This window comes from Taurulus bubalis, assembly GCF_910589615.1.
Source record: "Taurulus bubalis genome assembly, chromosome: 7".
Lineage (NCBI taxonomy): Eukaryota > Metazoa > Chordata > Actinopteri > Perciformes > Cottidae > Taurulus > Taurulus bubalis.
In genome coordinates, this window is record NC_136595.1 from 15,318,027 (window position 1) to 15,338,726 (window position 20,700).

The window sequence follows — 20,700 nt, forward strand, 5'->3', positions numbered from 1 at the left end:
CAAAAGGTGCGTCATCTGGTGGACTTTTGCCGGCTCTAGGGCTGTTGTCTGTGGTTTGAACAACAGCCATAGAGCCAAATGGCAAATACACAGAGAGCTCTGGGCGCTGGCTTTCACGTTGTTTACGCCAAATTCTGACCCTACCATCTGAACGTCGCAGCTTAAACGAGACTCATCAGACCAGGCAACGTTTTCCAATCTTCTATTGTCCAATTTTGGTGAGCCTGTGCCTTAGCTGACAGGAGTGGCACCCGGTGTGGTCTTCTGCTGCTGCCCACTCTCACATTTACGTCCACACAGCTGCAGCTCACTGGATATTTTGTGTGTGTGTGTGTGTGTGTGTGTGTGTGTGTGTGTGTGTGTGTGTGTGTGTGTGTGTGTGTGTTTTATAATTGAATGGTCACTGTGCCTCACCACAGGGCCATGCAAAAGATGAAGCAAGTCCGTCGGCTAAAGCTGGAGGAAGTGAAGGTGCTGGCGCAGGAAGGCATTGAGTTGAATGCTGCCGAGTACCAGCGTCAGGTGGAGGAGCGGGAAGCCCAACGGCGGCAGGAGAGAGAGGAGCGTCTCGCCAAGGAGGCCATAATGACCCTGGAGGCCATGGAGCGTGAGGAGCAGGAGGCTGCCGAGGCCGCTGCCAGATTCGCAGAGAATCCAGCTTTTGAGGGTGAGGACGATATACGCAGAAAGAGATTGTTTGTTTGTTTGTGTAAACATACAAAACAGTAAGTTAAGGGGTTTTATTCCAGAACATGGCACTAGATTAACATGGACATTAACGCTTGCACCATGAGGATCCAGGTGGATCATTTAACTTAACTCTATCAAAAACATTCAAGATGAAATATTCAAAACTCATCCCGTCTCAGCTCAGTCATGCTGTCTATCAACTTTTCAGCCTCCTCAAAGGTTTTTCATGAGGCATCACTACTCCTAGGGGAAGTGTTAAGTTCTCATGTGCGTGTAGCTGCCAAAACAAGTATAACCTAAGAATGAATGTATATCTGTGTAAAAGTAACCATTTGCACATCAACTGTGAACTGTTGCCAGGTGAAGACTGCACACATGTAAAAGAAGGGGTGCGTAGAGAAGCCTTGCTCACAGAAAGTGGGAGTGCTGTGGCTCGTGTTCTGACCTTGTTGATAAGCTTGCACCTGTTTTTAGCAAAGAATGACATTCAAATATAAGCTGCAATACAACCAATTTCTCTTCAGTCTCATGTGCATCTCCCTGACATGGAGGCTCTTGCAAGCAATAAATAATGCTTTGGAGTATTTAATTGCTATCCATCTCATCCTAACTAGACGCAGCAAGTTTTCTATTTGCCACAACAGCCATCACTACCCTTCTGAAGTTCTTGTTTTTTTCTTCTATTTCTCTTTCTGCCAAGAACCTGAAGCCAAACCACACAATCTGACAGACGACACAGAGAAAAAGAAGCAGAAAAGGTCGAAGAAGATGTCGAATATCCACAACGCTATCACTGGGTTTGAGGAAGCATTTGAGCAGTTTGCTACATCCAGTGTCAAGACATCAAAGAATAACATAGTCATTAAACAAGAGGAGGAGGACCTCCCAGTAGACAACAAGCTGGATGTGAGTGCCACCCTGGTTAGATTGTTCAGCTTTAAGTTGATTGGATTGGTCCCTGAGTTTTAACAAGTGATTGTATCCAACAGGGAGGCAAATCTCTATTAATCTCAAACCACTGTTGTTGGTATTTTATTGCACAATATGTAGCTGACTGATCTAAAAATAGAGTTGAACCTCTAAATTGTAATTAATTTTCTGCCATAGTTTTAGTTAAAGTAGGTTAATTGATAGCACTTTAAATTAGTTTGATAAAGCACATGCCCAAAGCAAAACAACACATCAAAATCAACTTTTTAATATATTTAAATAATTGTATTTATTTTCTGCTGTATATTGCAAGGTTAAAAGCACCGACAAGAAATGTAAAAAATAAAACCATATGACTCTTGTGTTCTATCAGGTATGCTTCCCCAAGGTGAAAATGCAGACAGAGGTAAAGAAGAGTCGCCGTCACCCACTCAGCAAGCCAACAATGCGCTCCCCGCTGTCCATCCTCAAACAAGACCCGACCAGCGACAAAGGTGTGTGTGTCTGTCATTGCATATTGGTTTAACCTTTTGTTGCAGGCCTAGCAACACGGATGGGGTCTCCAGCTGCGTGGTGTTGGTTCACTGGATGTTGTTCTTTAAATTCCCTTGACATGAATGAAAATATAGTAGAACGAGTGAATTATAACAGAATAATAACTAAAAAAACGCTTATATTTAAAAATGGAGATTATTCACTCAAGTATTAAAAACATGACCATGTCAGTTGAACCCAAGACACTGACCATTATTCATCTATCGTTATTCATCTGTCCCCTTAATTATTCATCCCACTCAGCGTCCTCTCCATCAAGGTACTTAAAATGAAGAAGACACCATTTCTGTTTTGATTATCGATCTGGAGAAGGAAAAACAAACGGGACTGAAGCTCCCTATGGGGATAATGAAATCAAGACTGCAAGGCCTCTTTTGCCTGCCCATCCCTTCAGTCTTTTTCTTTTCATTTTCTGATGGACACTTATTGATCAGGGGATCATGACTTCCAATTACCTGCTTTCAAAGTCACTTCAAGTCCGCAGCAGGGGACCTGACTCTAGGCATGTCCTTCTAAAGGGTGGATGGGCAACGAGGAGAACGGGGGCTGGTGGGGGGAGAAAAGAAAGAGTTAAATGGTAAGCTTAGGAAGAGTTCTTTCTGCCTTCTGTCCAGGTTTAACAAACTGTCTGGATCAGTAGCTTCAGGGGGCTTCACTGAAAACTGTATTCCAAACCTACAACAGCGAGTTGTTGACGCCTGTGCTATTTGTGTTCATCAGCCAATTATATCAGGAGTGGTGGTGTTATTGTCTGGGTTGTTTGTGTGTCTCTTGGCAAGAGCTCCTTTCTAAAACACATCCTTGTGCTTTTCCAAAAATGCTTCACTTGCATTTCAGACAAAAATAAAAAATAATTACCAATAATAGATCTTCCAACAGCTCTCCGCTGTGCATCCCTTACTTCATATTATAGATGTCTTCTTTGGAAGCAGCAAATCATTTGTGTTTTTTATTTTTTGCCCACAGAGTTGTCCTCTCCCATGTCACTGGACAGTGACATGAAGAAACAGGAGCACCTGTGGCAGAATCACTCGCCCAACTTCCTGGCAGAGAAGGCCTTTAATGCTGCAGTGGCAGCCCTCCAACCACACTGCGCTATCTGTTCACTCTTCTGTCCCTACACAAAGGTACACCCGCACACTGCAACAGAAGCACTTATGTGTTTTTACAAGTAGTAGTTTTTCAGTTGAGCAGGGTAGTGACAGTAGTGAAGTCGGTCAGTCAGTATTGTGAGTATCAGCAGGTTAGGTGTAACTGTAGTAGTGGGAAGACCGTAACTGTATAGTTGACTTTCAGAACTACAAATTACAACAATAACTCCATCCTCTCTCCATTCATCACCATTGTGAAGGCTGACCAATAATCAACATGGATACAATCCCCTAACTGCATTATCTTCTTTCCTCTGGCCTTTCCAGCCACACAAAGACACTTTTATTGTAGATGACACCCAGCGTGGCTCCCTTCCCCGCCTGACTCGCCCCCTGGTCCCAGAGATGTGCTTCAGCGTTGGTGCAGGCAACACTGAGCCTTCACCCACCAACTATCACATTGGAGAGGATGGGACCAGTCCTCTGCTCTGCTGTTCATCCTGCCACATGCAGGTTCATGCCAGTAAGTATAAAACCCTCAATTGCTCAGCCTGGTTTGCAGTAGAGTATTAACCAAGCAGCAACCTCCAGTGCTGGGAAACTAAGCCAACACGGAAAACTGCAGTTCCCTACATGGCCACTCAAGGCTGGTTCCAAAAGCAAACCAATCCCCATAGAGTGCAATGTTAAAATGCCCAATTTACAGCAGAAATCAGCTTGTTCACAGCTTGGTGCAAACAAAATGGTTTCGGTCTCTTTAGCTAAAATACCTTTATTATAGCTTTTTTATCAGAACTATACGGGAGGTGAATTGTATATCTTGAGGTAGGCTGTGTCCCTGACACTGTCAGTGTGGTGATGGCACAAGCTATCCACTTTGAGCTTCACAAAGGCTCTTCAGAAAACCTATGGCTGATGTCACAAACTACACTTGGTGGCAGTTAAACAAGTTAAAAAGTCTTACCCATGCATATCTGCATCATAACGGCCCAGGAATGCAAGTAAAGTTACTTTTAAATGTATTTATCATATAAGTAATTTAACTATTAAGAGCTCATACTCATTTTCACGATTAAAGAGCTAACATAAAAAAAAACTGTTTACATCTTTTATTTTTTATGGCTATGTTTGATTCTGTACAACTGGGACACTCTTATTTGAGGGCACACTGTAGCGTCTGGTTTATAGCACTCCATGGGTCCAAGCCCATACACAGACTGACGAGCTTTACAGACAGACTCTACTGGGCATTCCTCTACTCTTTTTTTTTTTTTTTTTTACTTTATTTTATCCCTGAACCCCTGAGAATAGTGTTGGAAAAATTGGAGGCACAGAAGATGAGACTCCACTACAGCAGCGCAATAATCTGTCTGCTCAATCCCCTTGTTGCCCCGCTTGGTGAGACTTCCTAGTTTAACTCTTCTTGAATCAGGTTAAACTAGCTGAGAGGCTGCTCAAGCAACGCAAAGGCCTCTCTGAAGTCAACACACCAAAAACTACCCCAGCTCTTATTTGCTCTGCTTTCTGCACTAACCATTTTTCACAAAGAAAGTCAACTATTAAGGGAATATGGCTTCTGTCAAAGCAAAGCGAGAAAGGACAGGCAGCTTGTTAACTTTGTGTATGAGCTCTGGGAGCTCTGGGCTTGGCTCTTCTTCTCATTGCTAAATGTTAACAAACAGAAAAAGGGTGTGTGTGTGTGTGTGTGTGTGTGTGTGTGTGTGTGTGTGTGTGTGTGTGAAAAATACATCACCGTTTGGAGATAGACCATTTGATTAGCTAAAAAATTGAGCCAAAGAATGAGAACTGTATAGCCACTGCTCAGCAGGCAGAGAGAGACAGTGGTGAAAACAGCATTTATAATCACCATATATTCACATCAACTCGGTGAAATAAGGGTTTATTTCAACCAAACCAGAGTTGACGATTGGTGGAAAGACTAAGCAAGATCTAATCGGCTGATCTCCCAGCTAAAACTATGACAGGGGTGAGCAGTTGTAGAGGCTTGCAACACACATACTACATATGCTTTTTTAAATGTCTGCACATGTGGATGTTTTGTGTCAGGCAGCACATGCAGTCAGATGAATTACTTTAGTGACATGTGCTCAGTCAGTAACGCACACACTCCAAACCTCCTGGGTTCTTATTATACCTAAAGCTGGAGTGCACCTTCAAAAAGGCCAGTTCATTAGTGATCCAGGGATAAGCTGAACTCAGCTGGGAAGCAGCGCTGCTTTTGATGAGAGGATATGAAGCGGAACGAACTTGTGTCAAAAACACCGGCTCTGCGCTCCATTCCTTTTGCTCCTCATTATTTGAGTGGACATTCAACTGGAAATCATTCAGACCTGTCAAGATGCGACATAAACGTACAAGCCTTTTGATTCAGAAGCTTAAATTGGAGAACGTGAGGAGAAGATCGTGAAAGTTATAAAGAGAAAGTTCTAACAAAATGGTTAACAAAGGTCTGGTATCAAGTGCATAGCAATTATCAAAGAAACTGGAGGCCTTAAAAAGAAATTGAGCTTGACTCAAGTTGCCATTGAGCCAATCCTTACTAAAAAATAATTACACTTCATCGAGAAGGTGTTTGGGAAACACCAAATGCAAAATGTTAAAGTAAAGATATGTGACGCAATTAATCTCTCCTGTTTTATAGGTTGTCACGGTGTAAAGCCAAACTCTGTCAGTGATTCCTGGATGTGCTCCAGGTGTGCAGCAGGAGCCTGGACAGTGGTGAGTAGCAGTGCTACCTTGTGCAAAACAAAGATCATAGGGTTCCAACACAAGTCTCAAAAAACTGTTTGATCTTCTCCAGAACTATAAGTATTAAGATGAAAACATTCTGCTGCCGCAGCGCGTCATACGACATGCATCAATCGGCTCCTATAGGAAGTGTCGAGCCGCAGAAGACCACTCATAGCGCGGGGAATGCCAATGCGTTCTCCCCCCCTACACTATATTGATAACAAAATGCCATGAGTTGAGCTGCTTAAAATGTATAATAAAAATGTATAATCTGAGCAGTGAGATTATGTTTTGAAAACCATTCTTTGACACACACAAGAGACGGCAACAGTTGAGGAGAGGAAGTTGTTGTTTCTCAAAGTTGTCTGGACCGGCAGCCTCTATGTCTCCACAACTTCTACTAAAATCTGCTGTTGTAAAGACTGTTTTAGACAGGGAGGTTAGTTAGCTGATTATTAGGGGTGGGAATCGCCAGAGGTCCCCCGATACGATATTATCACGATACTGCGGTACATTGACTATTGCGATATATTGAGTATTTATTACCTTTTTTTTTTTCGACCGTAAATTGCCCCCAAAGGAAAACTGTCAACATATTTCATCTAATAAGATAACCTTTTCAGTCTGTTCATCTCACTTCAATCATTTTTATTGCAGAAAATGGGGCAAACTGACCAATAATTTCATAAATGTTGCACCTGACAAACTGAACTGCTTGTATTACAGTCTGCATAGTCAATCGAGCTGGGTGCGCCGGAGAGTGGGCGGGGCTTATCTCTGTGGTTTATCTCCGTGCAAAGAGTTTTCATTTCTGCCACCCACCATGAAAATAACCACTATTTCTGCTTTATACTTGTTGTGGAAATCCCAAAGATGTCGGCGCATCAAATGCCGTCGTGTTTGGGTTCATAATATTCTCCGTAGGAATTTCACCGACTTCTCTAGGAACTGGCAGCCGCCTGTTAATCCGTAACGCCGGCCGCTTCCAGCCCTACGAGAGTGCCCGTAGCCAGTTTGATTTATGCTTTTTTTTTAACGTCTTTGACCAACGTCGTGTCACGGATGTTGTGCTGTGCGTTGTGCAACAGCTGTGCGGCGCTACGAGTGACAGGAAGTCCAGACGTTTGATTTACCCACGGACAGCGCATTTCTCATTTCTTTCTCCGATGCCTCCCATAATTGATTACATAAAAGATTGATACTTGGCTTCCGTGTATCGATACAATATCGCCACGCAAACTATCGCGATACCATGTATCGTTTCCCCCCCCCCACCCCTACTGATTATGGACCCCACAATAAACCAAGGCTTTGCCTGGATTAAGACTGAATTGACCAAAGGGTTCAGAATATCTGTGTCACTGTCTTCACTTTCAATCTCTGCCTCCACTTATTTGCTTCCTGTTTTTCAGGAGTGTTGTCTCTGTAACTTGCGGGGAGGAGCCTTGAAGACTACCACAGACAACCGGTCAGTAGCATATTCTTGGATCATTGCTTTTTTTCGCATCAAAGATTTGCTCAAAATCTCACAAGTAACTATAGATATGATATGAATATTATTGACTTTTCATTTCCTTGTGTGTGTGCATGGGGGTCACTAGTTTTAAGGTGATTGTAACATTGCATTGCTCTTTACTTCCTCTGTAACCAGGTGGGTTCATGTCATCTGTGCCATCGCTGTAGCTGAAGCTCGCTTCGTCAACGCCATTGAGAGGGAGCCAGTGGATGTCGGTGCCATTCCAGATACACGCAAGAATCTAGTAAGTGCAAAAAAATGCATTCATCTCTCATGGTTAAATGTGATGTCAGACAGGCAGGGATCAACATTCATACTAAAGCAAGGTCATCTTCACAGTCACAATCTTTTTCCTCGCTTTTTAGTTACTATCTTACTCACTGCAGAGGTTTTATTTCTTTTCTTGTCTCGGCGTTATGGAATTCTCTCTACTTGCCCAATTTCCTTTTCTCCCTCTTACGGCCTTTTCCCACATTTAAGCGAACTCCTGTCTTTTCTGCTCGCTGCTTCTGTATCTGTCACTCTCCGTAGCCCTCCCTACTAGCCCTGGTGGATGGATAGATCATTTTTATCGAGCTATGGAGGATCATGGGGTACACATGTGCTGAGGGGAATGGCTGAATATTCAGCTGTCATTTCTCACTGCGCCAAATGAGCTGCATCAATCCCGTGGGTTGGAGGCAATTTCCTCCTTGCTGTCGTGTCTTTGAACACAACTCGTCCCCCTTTTCTCTCCATCCCTCCTTCCCAGTCTCTGCTTATCCTCCAGTCTCATGATCCCACCTCACAGGCTATGGCAGTGCTGGTGCATTATAACAAATCGACACATCATGTCACCTCTCTCCCTCCGCATCTCTGTTTAATCTATCATAGATAAGACGTTTGTGTTAAGTGCTGTCAAAGCAGGTTTCCTACTCCGCCTCCTCTTAAAAGGCCATAAGAAGAAGCTCTGCAGTCTAATGATTCGGATGACTGGGCTGATCAAATGTGAACACGCACACTTTGAAACCAGTTAATATTGCAGTGTGGTCAGCGTTCTGTGTTTTCCCTCTATCTTTAAACATTGGGTTTTCAGGGACCAAGCTGCTTTTGTCTTGGCTGTTTTAGTATTTCTCAGCCACAGTAACACCGTGATTTCTCGAAAATGTACCTTCCCCAAAGGTAGTGTTGTATTTTGCGCCTAGAGGCACTGCAGTTTCTGTTCTTGTAAGAAAATTGCCTCAAGCTTGGAAAAGCAAGCTGCTTAAATAAATCATCAAACGATGTTTTAAACAGTTTTCTACCTACCATTCCAGGTCAATTCGCCTGTCACATGCTACAACACACAAACCAAAACAATGACAATCATTTTTAGTTTGCATATTACTTTAGAGGGTAGATTTAGTGTGCAATTTGCACACAACGTGTATTATGCTACCAGAGAATAGGGACAAAATTAGACATTTTTAAATCCTATAGATGGAGGCTCGTAAGGTTGTTGTTGTTGTTGGCTTCTTTCAAAGGTTACAGATTTTTCAATTGAATGAGTCAAAAACAAACAAATGGACATGCAACTAATGTTACTTTCAGTGAGATTTCTTGGTACTAGATGTCATGTCACCACCTGCCTGTGATCCAGCCATGGAAAACTATAAACCATACCAGCCTGTGAAAATATCACACAATACAGCTCTGTTGAGAGCTGTTTTTCCTGCACCAGTGCTGGACATCTTTTTCAAGCCTTTGCCAAACAAGGTCACACAATGCACACTTCAATCTGTACAGGAAGACTTGAGAGCTCACCTGCAGACGTACGTCATCAGCACCAGTGTTTGTGTAATTACGTCTATGCCAGAGGGGGGAGCCAAACGTTCCGCATTGCAGGTTTAATAAAGAATTTTTATTTTGTATTGATCGGCCATGCGCTGCTCTACAGCTGCTCGCAGTGTAATTTGTCAAAAAAGGAGGAGGGTGAAAAAGGAAGGATGAGAGAGAGTTTGAAGGATTGGGGAGACAGAGAGCCGAATGATAGATAACCCCAATAAAACAAGTACAAAGAAAGATACCAGTCTCTTAAGAAGAGGTAGCCGTCAAAGCTGGTTGGGAATAGGTGTGTCTGTTAGATCTAGGGATGTTGTCATGAGTTAAATATATATTATTCCTCTTTTCTTTTTCTGAATTGTATTTCTTTGCAGGGGATTTCTTAACAGATTCATATTTTTATGAGGATTTTAAACAGAATGTTTCTGAAACATACCTACCTTTGTGTATTGAGAGGATAACTCGCCTTGACAGGCCACATGATTCCTTCACATGCTGTTATTCTCTTTCCTCGGTGCATCCCGACTTTTCATCTATCGCCCTTGTCCTCTCCATTTGAACTGAATCGAGGAACAAATGAGGTATGAGGAAGGAAAGTGTAAAGACAAGGGGGACTTGGTGGGTTGAAGGATTCAAAATGAGTTGAAAATTAAAAATGAATGCTGTGTGCAGGATGTCAGAGTGTCTCAGTGGAGAGGAGACCAGTTTCTCGGCCGACGGCAAAGATTTGGTTGACTGGTGGTAATTTCACACTCAGGCTGTGGGGATGGAATCAAGGGATTTGAAAAGGAAGTGGTCCAAGGGGAAATAGCAAATTCCTCGTTTGATTGTGCAAGAGCAGGAGGTGAACAAGTGATGCAAGACGCCAAAAAGGATGCAGAGGAAAAATGGAAAGATGGGATATTTATTTATTTTTTAAATGTCATAGTGGCAGTTCAGAAAGCTGTTATTAACAAGCTGTTCTTCAAGAAAGTGTTGACATTTTCAGTCTGGGCTTCGAAGGGAATTTCATAATACTCCTTACAACGATGATTGCACAAGCATGTTTTGTGCATTTTGTTATCTTGATGTGCTGTCAGTCATTACTATGATCAGCGAGTTTTGCCCTCAACCCCCTCACATAAAAAAATGCAGAACATCAAGTCACTCTTGGCTCAGAGTAAAACCTCCTTTTTATATTTGCGAGTGTACGTTCTTTTTTTATATAAATATATAACGGTGAGACTGCAGACAGACATCTGTTGGTTGATGTCAGCTGTGTCTATAATATTGGAGATTATAGATTCATATTTCTGTGTGAGCAGCTGCAAGATGTAGTTTTAAAAGTCATTTTTAACCAGACTGTGTAGAGTCTGTATGCTTTTAACACCATTTCAGAGAATGTGTTTGAATCTAAATTAGCTGTAATAAAGCCACAGAATACTGTTGAGCCAATATCCAAATGTCTAAAATTGAAAATCTACTGTAATTCAACCTTTTTAAATCAACAATCGTATTATTATTATTGGCTCGGATGGAGCTTTTTATATTTTAAAATCTTAATTTGCTTGCTTCTGTGTTTTGTCGCTGTCATATTATTGCTGCAGAAATACATTAAAATGTAATGTTAGCTACAGTCTAATGCAGTCAGATTCCACCACGTTATTATCCATTAAGGAAATGTAAGTAGCACAGTGTAACACAGAATAAAACATCAATGTTTTCTGTTATCGACACTTTTCCCTGCTCTGAATCAGGCTCTTTTTTTATTTATTTTTATTAAAGATAAATGTGCATAGTTTGTTCATGCATGCATTAACATCTCTACTTCCACTGGATTAAAATGGAGGCTCTGCCTCTTGTCTACCTGTTGACATGGTGAATCTTGGTATTGATGATGGCTTTTTTCATTCACCAAACTAGAGTTGATCGTCAGTTAGTTCGTCAACTCAGAGTTCAGGGCTCGGTTTGTTAAACCTGCTTTCTGAGTCTTCTAATTGAATGTCCATGAAAGAGAATAACCTGCATCGTCAACCAAAGTCTGTCTTTTCTGTTTTTATTGCAGAAGTGTATTTTCTGCCACGGCAAGACTGCCAATCGGAACCAGGGCGCCTGCATCCAGTGCTCGTACGAGAACTGTGCCACCTCCTTTCATGTCACCTGCGCGCAAATCGCTGGAATAGTCATGACGCCAGCTGACTGGCCCTACGTGGTGTCCGTCACCTGCCACAAGCATAAAAGGGGCTCCTCGAAGGTAAGTGCAAATCAGGAGAAATAGTCGGCCATTAAAAGAGGTAATTGGGTACGGTTAGGAGAAAGATGCTCCGATCCCCCGTTGCTCCGTCGTGGACTTGGAAGCGATTTATTCTTCACGCTAAAATGTGGGGTCATTTTAAAAACAAAGTGTCTGTTTTTGATTTTGCTACCTGGAGAAAACTTTACAGTTCATAGATTAATTGAATAAAATAACAAAAAGCAACAATGTAGAGAGTCACTTGTTTGACTTGATACATCATTCTTGCTTTGTGAGAAGTTGTCTAACAAGCATCTGACCGTAGAAAACAGTCAGAACACAATTTCCCTTCAGAGTACCTGATTTGAATGTTTTTCGGAGCCTCTGCCCACATTAATATGTATTATTTTACAACTGAATTCGTATTAGTACCACTTTTGTTTTGTTGTTTTGTTAACGCAAGTTTGACTGCCTCTCCTTTTAGGTTTTAGTTATTTGGGTTTTGAAAATCTCCAACTGACTTCTTAGTTAAAAAAAGTTAATGTCAGTATCTGTACTGGTATGTAGGACTATGTGTACCACAATGTGGATGAGCGCACACTAACAGATTTAATCCTGTTTTAAAGTCAGATTATCTGTTTTTCTCCCTGCAGTCTCGGTCGACGCCGAAAGGCCCGCAGAGCCTGACCCTGGGCCAGAAGGTGATCGGTCGCAACAGTGACGGCTGGTACTACCACTGTACCATCATCGGCATTGCAACGCAGACATTCTACGAGGTCAACTTTGACGACGGCTCGTATTGCGACAACCTGCACCCCGAAAACATTTTGGTGAGTGTTCTTACAGTTTAGTGAGACACCCACCAGTGTACGATGTATAGAAATAACGTCAAAAAATACAATTATTTTGTATTTATTTTTACCAGGAGAAAGTATCTTCGCAACTGGTATAGACTTAAATACTGTGAATTAAAATACCCTTTCATGAATCACTGCCACATGTTACACACATAACTGTAATGATAAGTGCACTTATTTAGAAGGGGAACAAAAGAGATATGCAACAACTAGATAAACTATTCTGATATTGTCAAATAACAAAAACTTAAAAAGCTATTTGTAAATTCGGAAAAAGTGGAGAGTCTTTATTAAACAGCAAGGGAGATTGTGTCCCGATCATAAACTCTATTCCTCTCAAGCTTTTGCCTATTTAACGACATCCTGTTTCTCTTCCTCCTCCAGAGTCATGACTGCTTGCGTACCGGTCCTCCTGAGGTGGGGGAGTTGATTGTGGTTAGCACACCTGAGGGTCAGGTGGTCAACGCTTCCTTTGTCAAACAGCACACCCACAAATCCTACCAGGTGAGGAAAAACACAACTATTAGATATTAGCCTCGCTCATTTACAATCAAACCTGGCTGGAAAGTCACCATTGTGTACAAACAAATACATCACTATTTAGATTTGTGGATAACATTATTGATAAGTAAATGTATTTTTTTAAAACGTTAGAAAACATTCACAATCCAGAAAAAACACTGTTCAAAAGTCTTCAAACAATGTTTGTACTTCCTCGCTGCAATGTGTGGAAATTAAATGAATAAACTAAAATCTTAAAACATTTCTGAATGCAGGTTTACAAGCATGCAGTGCAGAACAAGCTGTTAGTTGAGTAGTTTATAATTCATCTGATGCTCTGCAGAGTAACTTTAAGTGATTGGACCTGTAAACCTTTAGTAACTGGGTGCTCTGTCTAATTTCTTTGGCGCCCTCTGGTTTTGGTTCCACGGTCCTGGTATATATCAACGTGTGAAACGTTTGCCTGCGCTTGTAGATTACGCCGCATTTAAAACATGAAGCAGGATGTAGCATCACTGATGCATGCTGAGAAATATGGAGAGTGCTTACAAAGTAGAAAATGTAGAATTGGAAAAGAACATTCAAGGGCTGGTGTCAGGGTAAGACATCTTGAAAGTCACTTGCATACATAGATGATGCAGGAATGCATTAGCAGATGAGGTTAAGTGAGGTTGTTAATCTTTTTCCGTGATGCTGGTTTAGTGAGCACATCTGTAAGGGTTTTTCTCACGCATGCACACTGACAGAATAGGGATGGAGGCGGCTTCACAACCCAAAGCTATTGAACCGTACACGACTCCTGCAGCCTCTCTTTGAGTAAAAACATCAGTGAAATACTTTCACACTTATGTGTAAAATATTGAACCAGCTGTTCAATTTTTAGGTTTTGTATTCAGTGTACAGGTGAGCTTAAAAGGACCGGTTTATAGACCGTCTCATTCTTGTGTCCCCTCATGGCATACAGTACATGTTAATGCCCACAAACTAATTTCTCGTGTCTGTTTTTTCAATGAGTTCCTCTTTAGAAAGTACATCTGTGTTGTATCTTTTTCTGCTCCCCGTTGGCTGCAGTACTGAGAATCTTATTAGAGACCAGGAGCACTGTTACAATAAATTAAAAACAAGTCTCCAGCTGGTCACTGTGTCAGGGCCACAACCCTGACCGTGTCCTTGTATTTGTTCTGTTTTTAACTGAAGCTAAATAAGCGTCAGGTTCGGGGCCACGGTCAAAGACATTTTGGTTGTTGTTGATGGAACTATTTGTTATGGATGAGACATCTGTGACTTTCTGGGTACATGTTTGAATTTTTGATCACTAACCCACCCTGCTACTCTTCTCTTCACTCCCTATGGTTACTACTTATTCTGCTTTGCAAACTATGGAGTTTCCTGCTGATAAAGAAAGCCCTCAAAGCCATGAAACGGCGTCTATTTTACTTTTATGAATATGTATTATGTTGCTGTGTTTAATTCCCCCCCCGGCTATTTTATAAATGTTTCTACTTCATTTTTTATCCTGTTATTTTTATTTTGATCAGTTTGGATTTCATTCCATTGTTGTTGGATTGCTCTTTTTTTTCTGGAAGGCACTTTGTAACCTTGTTTAGAAAAGCGCCATTTAAATAATGAGTATTATAATAATAATTATTATTATTATTATTATTATTATTATTATTGGTGGTCAAGTTCAATTTATTTAGTATAGCCCCAAATCACAAATTTGCCTCAGGGCAAGCATCGGCCTAATTTCTCACTAATTTCCGGCGGAAAAGCGAATATTCTCAACGCTTTTTCGCCTATATCGCGCAGCCCGGCAAAAGATTTGCCTTTTCACAAACATTCCCGTCTGTGCATTGACTTAACATGTAATCTACTTGCACGAATATTTCGCAACTTGGTGTGAACATGGCCCTAAGAGTAGTAGGATGATGAAAAAGTGTGTGTGTGTGTGTGTGTGTGTGTGTGTGTGTGTGTGTGTGTGTGTGTGTGTGTGTGTGTGTGTGTGTGTGTGTGTTTGTGTGTATGTACGAGGTGCATAACCACCATTTTAAGGATTAAACTTGTTAGAAAACTCGTCTTTTGTATAAGTTGAGTGTCATTGGATATTATATTTTTACTCTTCTCCAACTGTGCTATCTACTCTTAGAAGAAAAAACAGTTGAAAATGTCAGTTTCTTGATACACGTTTTGTTATCTGCCCAGGTTGAGTTTCAGGACCAGAGCCAGCTGATACTAAAACACTCAGAGATCCATCAGCTGGAGCATGAACTGCCGAAGAGGGTCAGAGCCAGACTGGTGAGTATATTACTGAAATGCTGCTTTCTACTGGGCTAACACACACCATATAGCTGTAATAATATACAAGAAGAAGACACATTATATCTCTTGATTGATGCAGTAGATTTCAGAATTGGTTGCTGAGGCAAATGATAAGAAAGGGCTGTTTAACAATCGCTTGTATTGGTTAATAAATGGACACAGAAGTGGTTGCAGATTTATTTAAAGATAAAGGTTTGTTCATCATCCAAAATGTTGTTGGTTTTAATCTCTGGTAAGAGGTAAGACAGAATATTTTACTTGCTTCACACTGTGATATCACAACATCCAGTTGAAAGGTCAGACAAATCTTTACAGACAAATCAAGTAGTAAAGCTATTGTTCGGAATTGATGGTGCTGGAAATCCCTTCATCTCGGTTTAGTCTAGTCAGGAAGGCTCACTGCTAAGTTACAGCAACTTCATCACCACCGCAGCGTCCAGGTTTTGGATATTAACGCAATCCTTCCAGGCATCATTAATAAATGTGTCACAGCTAGGTGTTTTCCATGCGTTAATAGATGCAACATGCAAAAAGGCCTGTAAAAAAAACTGTAATTGCTATAGAACAGGGTCGGTAGTGCTACTGCTGGGTGCAAAATACTATGTCCTCTAAAATCAATGTATTCACTCAATCACTAGGTCTGTGACTTTTGTACACTTGCTCATCATTGACAGGTGTAGAGACATACAACCGTAACGTTTTAGTCTATAACATGTGGAGCATGGTATTGTGGGATTGTTAGCAGAAGGTGGTGTACATGCAATGGACACTACTTTTTTGTTCCAGTGTATAATTTTTCAAGGGCACTTTATAGTTGATCTATTTTCACACAATATAATTTGGACACTCAAATGATGTTTTGGACATTAAATGTAGTGAAATATACAAAGTAAATAAGGAGTGAAGTCGGACGGAGGACACATGAGTACCATCAGGAGTTTCTAAGTCTGTACCCGTTTGTTTTTAGGCCATACCTGTGCCAATGGAGGAGGTTTCATCAGCAGATGAAGCCCAAGCAGCCAAACGCCGGCGCCTGCCCTCAGACTCGGCCCCAATGTCTGAAACCTCCATGGAGACGACCAATGAACCTGCCGGCCCCCTTGCTACAGACCCCGTAGGAGCACTAGCAGCAGAAGATCACAGTATTCATACACTGCCGACCTCACAACCTCAATCCCAGCTCAGCCCACATGATGCCGCCCCCCCAAGCAATGGTATTCAGATGGACGCTGAGACCCCAATGGACATGTCCGTCACCCTCAGCGATGCTCTAACGGAATCATCCCTGGCCTTGGACCCCACGCTGACGCCACAGGCGACCCCTTTTTCAGTTGACGTTTCCTACATGGAGAGCCTCCTCCAGTCACATTTCACTCAGGACAGTAGTCAAGGACCCTTGTATTAAAAATTGACTCCACTATATTATTGCTCGGCCAGTGGAGGCTGAGCCGTTAGGAAGTAAGCTAATGGAGGTGGATTCTACAGAGTGCTGTATTAATGGACAACAACATTTACTCCACCGGCTCTAAGAGTTCAGGGCGGGAGCAAAAAAGACAAGCACTCTTTTAATGCATGTTAGTTTTCTATTTTTGAGTTAATGTATTTGCAGTGGTGCTTTAGCTTGCTCTGAAGCAGCAGCTAAATAATTTTTATTTTATTTTAACATTATTATTATATATTTTTTTTGTATGACCTTGTGGGTTTTTTCCGTTTTTGGTCAGCTGCTGTGCTTTTCTCTTCCATCTTGATATGAATACGTCTCTGGGTGGTATCAACTCCATACCTCGTTGCATTAATTCAATAACAGCACACTCCCATTTCCTTTTGTACAGGAAGCTAATTATTATAACAGCCTCTCAGCACTGAGGCCCCTGGTGGATTTAGCCTTTTCTTTTCTTTTTTAAATCAAATAACCAGCAAAAAATATCTATTTTTCAATGCAGCCACTCGTGGCTTTGAAATCGTTTGGAACTAAATTATCACGTTGTCCATCTGCAGGATATTCTCAGTACGGTGTTCGATTGTCCGATTGCAAGAGGTTAATGGGGAGAATGAGGTAAAAAAAAAAATGTATTGTAGGGGGAATTCAGTATTTAAATGTCTTAGTCAAATATTGAATGCATTATTTGTAATAGGAGAACTATGGTGAGTGCACACAATATTATATTTGTCTGCAGGATGCATAGAAACTTTGTGAAGATGTCATGGTAATTAACAGATGAGACCTTTTATGTATTGGCATCATTCAAACTGTCATTTGGCAGCTTCACTTTTCACACCCAAAACTGTCTCAGGGTTCCTAGGAAAATAAATGTCATTATATCGTTCAAGTCTTCACACGGTTACGGAAATAAGGAACAGCCCAGAGCATGTTCCTCAGTCGTAATTGAAATAGGAATATCCTTTGCTTATATTATCATATTGCTACTGTTAACAGTTTGTCCACTATAATGAATGATATATTTGTTTAATGTCAGCTTTCTCCTTTTAGCACATCAACTGGACAAAACTATGAGGTCAATTTAAATGATCAAAGTCTGGAAAATGTTTCATATTTGGAAGAAGAAAATATGTATTTGTAGGAACCCTAAAATCTGGAAATATGTCGTCGTCATTCTTGGTTTAAATTGTACGTACAAGTCAATATTGTATATTAATATCCGTTCGTTTTTTTCTATTACTGTATCCTTTCTATGTTCATTTTCCGAATTGAATTCACAAACTTGTCCAATCTAAAATATTCATGATTTTTAGACTGATTTTACCAGGCATATTACTCATTTTGTACTGTTGAATACATCTTTCTTTTCCTGGATATGAAAATTTCGTGCTTCAGAGGTGCTACTACTGATGGACTGAGTTTCCCAACACTGTCACCTTGTACATACCGCAGGCCTCGTGTATTGTGAATCATCAAATGTGTAAATATCACACGCACCTTTCTTCTTTCTTTTCTTTTTCTTCTGTCGCCACATCTGAAATTTTTGGCAACAAATGTGTTCCTGTGTCCAAATGATATTCATCAAGAAAATCTTCTTTGATCGGGATTAAAGTGGGTTGCTAGTCGCCAGCTCTTCAGTGTTTTGTGTGTTCGGTAGCCCAGAGACTCAAAGAGCAGTTTCTGGTCCAAAATCCTTGGACTACTGATGGAAAGATAATGAAAAAGTCCTGTCAGTATCCACAAATGCCTTCTGATTATTAGATGTATTTTCGAGAGATGGCTGAAAACACTATGTAAATGTGATACCAATCAAGATATAGGACATTTTCTTTTCAGTTAATACGCTATAGAATATCATGTTGTCACTAATCCAAAATTAAATAACAAATCAAGGTGTCATAGTAAAGAATGCCATACAAAATGTATCATAAAAAGTTATAGTATTCCATAAATAATGTATTATTGTAGCATACTTTATCATGCCATCACATTTATTAATAAAATGTTCTAAGTCATAGGAGCATGTCATAGTATAATACGTCAAAGTATAGTATGTGGGCTACACGGTGGCTATCACTGTCACCTCACAGCAAGAGGGGCCGGGTTCAGTTCCCGGTCTTGGTGGTCCTTCTGTGTGGAGTTTGCAGGTTCTCCCCGTGTCAGCGTGGGTTCCCTCCGGGTTCCTCCTACAGTCCAAAGACATGCAGCTCAGGTTAATTGAAGGTGTGAATGTGAGCGTGAACGGTTGTCTGTCTCTGCTGTAAACTGCCGACCTGTCCAGTGTGATCCCTGCTTTCGCCCAATGTCAGCTGAATAGACCCTGAATGGGATAAGCGGTTTGTGATAATGGAATGGAAATATAGTATGTGTGATGGCCTCGTACTTCCAGGGGTCTTGGTCCTGTTTGCAGTTTTTTTGTCTTTTTAGGCTGTTCATTGTCAGCTGATGAGCCCCACCTGAGCCTGGTGGGAGTACCAGCTATAAAGACACGCCATCCGAACATGGATCCTCGGGTCGCTCCCTTGACTTAAAAGTCATAGTATGTCAAAGTAAGTCAATGAAAAATAGTCATAGAAGGTCGAAAAAGTCATGGTATGTTGAAAAAAGGGTTAAAACAGTCCTAGTATAGTATGATGAAAAAAGTTATTAAATGGTCAGTGTAGTATTATTTTTGTGTAACTGAAGGCTTAGTCAAGTCCAGATATCTGGAATATGGTCCCGTACTTGAATAACACTTTTTTAGTCTTCCGACCCTCAAAGCGCTTTAACACTACATGACATCATTCAGCAATTCACACCCATTCATACACTGATGGGAGGAGCCACCTGCCCATCAGGACTAACTAACATCTAACATTCGAACCGTCGATCCTCTAATTGAAGGGCAACCCTGCTCACCACTGAGCCGCAGTCATCGAATATGAGAAAATGTAAATAAAGAAATACAGATGTTCTTGTCAGCTTTCTCCTGCCAATACTCTTCAATTTTAACCACCCAAACTCTGAACCATGAAGTAGGGGAAAAGGTATCCAAATAAGAACCATACATTATATATGCTGCAAACTTTATAAACTTTGGACTTAACCTTATTCCATCAGAAGGTTTATTGCATAACCTATGTGTATCTTTTATGTAAAGCCAACCTTCTGGTTTGGAGGGCCATAATTTTGCATCCTAAAGAAAATACCAGATTCAGTATGATGTTTACTTTACACCCTCTAAATGCTTTCCCCTTAAAGCCTGGGGTTGTTTTCATAATTATTCATTTAATAATGATGACATGCTATTAAGGCTGTGGCGTTTAATCACCTTTTTGAGACACTGCACTTCCTCCTCAGACAAAGAGATCGTAAATATGTTTTCAATAATCGGCAGTCAAACAGCATTGCTGATTATTCCTCACTGCAGTGTCTATTGCAGGAATTCTGGATTTGTACGTGAATCACACAGCAGGGAATTACGTTTTTGTGCGCCGTTGCTGGGCTCGTCATACCAATTATTTTAAAATGGTATAATTAGCTGAAACTCCCTCCAAACAAATTCTACATTTTATATTTTGGAAACTGAATGAAGTTTTCTGTGAAGAAAACATTCTATTTTCTTTATTACAAATCTTGATAAAGGATTGAAATGCTTAGTTATGCATTTAGTGATGTTTTGGCCAATTGGGTAGAGCGGAAACCAACTCTAACCTTTTAAAAATAAAACCTATTTTTAGGCCTCTGCTTGAAAATTGCATACCCAAATATGTGTATAGGGTTATTTGAATAATTTTGGTTATAAAAAAAAGGCTACACATGTGAGATGTTGTTCAGATGTTTAATTATCTGTCTATATGTTACTGGTTAAGAGTAAATGAAGATGACAGCAACAATTAAAAGGTTTCAGGTCCGCCTAGAAAAAAAGGACTTTCAGGATGATTATTTCTCTGAAATGATGCAGCTGTAAGGTGTGACTTTAACCCAAATCCTTGCACAATATGTGGACATTCTCTCTGCAAAGGTTGACTTTGATAAAGTGAAGCAAAACAAAGTTA

At 40.8% G+C, this 20,700-nt stretch overlaps 1 protein-coding gene across 1 annotated transcript in view; it reads left to right on the top strand.

Annotated features, from left to right (window-relative positions):
- The window catches only part of kdm4b (lysine (K)-specific demethylase 4B), a gene marked incomplete at its 3' end in the record, with an annotated part of 51,124 nt that extends 34,497 nt beyond the window's left edge, over positions 1–16,627 (top strand). Inside the window, exons 10-22 of the mRNA XM_079221131.1 lie at positions 420–667; positions 1,391–1,611; positions 1,994–2,114; positions 3,142–3,302; positions 3,594–3,789; positions 5,929–6,005; positions 7,430–7,485; positions 7,669–7,777; positions 11,378–11,566; positions 12,199–12,375; positions 12,787–12,906; positions 15,106–15,198; positions 16,190–16,627. Of these exons, the coding sequence (XP_079077257.1) occupies positions 420–667; positions 1,391–1,611; positions 1,994–2,114; positions 3,142–3,302; positions 3,594–3,789; positions 5,929–6,005; positions 7,430–7,485; positions 7,669–7,777; positions 11,378–11,566; positions 12,199–12,375; positions 12,787–12,906; positions 15,106–15,198; positions 16,190–16,627 (2,206 nt within the window). The remainder of the gene's footprint in view (positions 1–419; positions 668–1,390; positions 1,612–1,993; positions 2,115–3,141; positions 3,303–3,593; positions 3,790–5,928; positions 6,006–7,429; positions 7,486–7,668; positions 7,778–11,377; positions 11,567–12,198; positions 12,376–12,786; positions 12,907–15,105; positions 15,199–16,189) is intronic.
- Between the last annotated feature and the right edge of the window lie 4,073 nt (positions 16,628–20,700).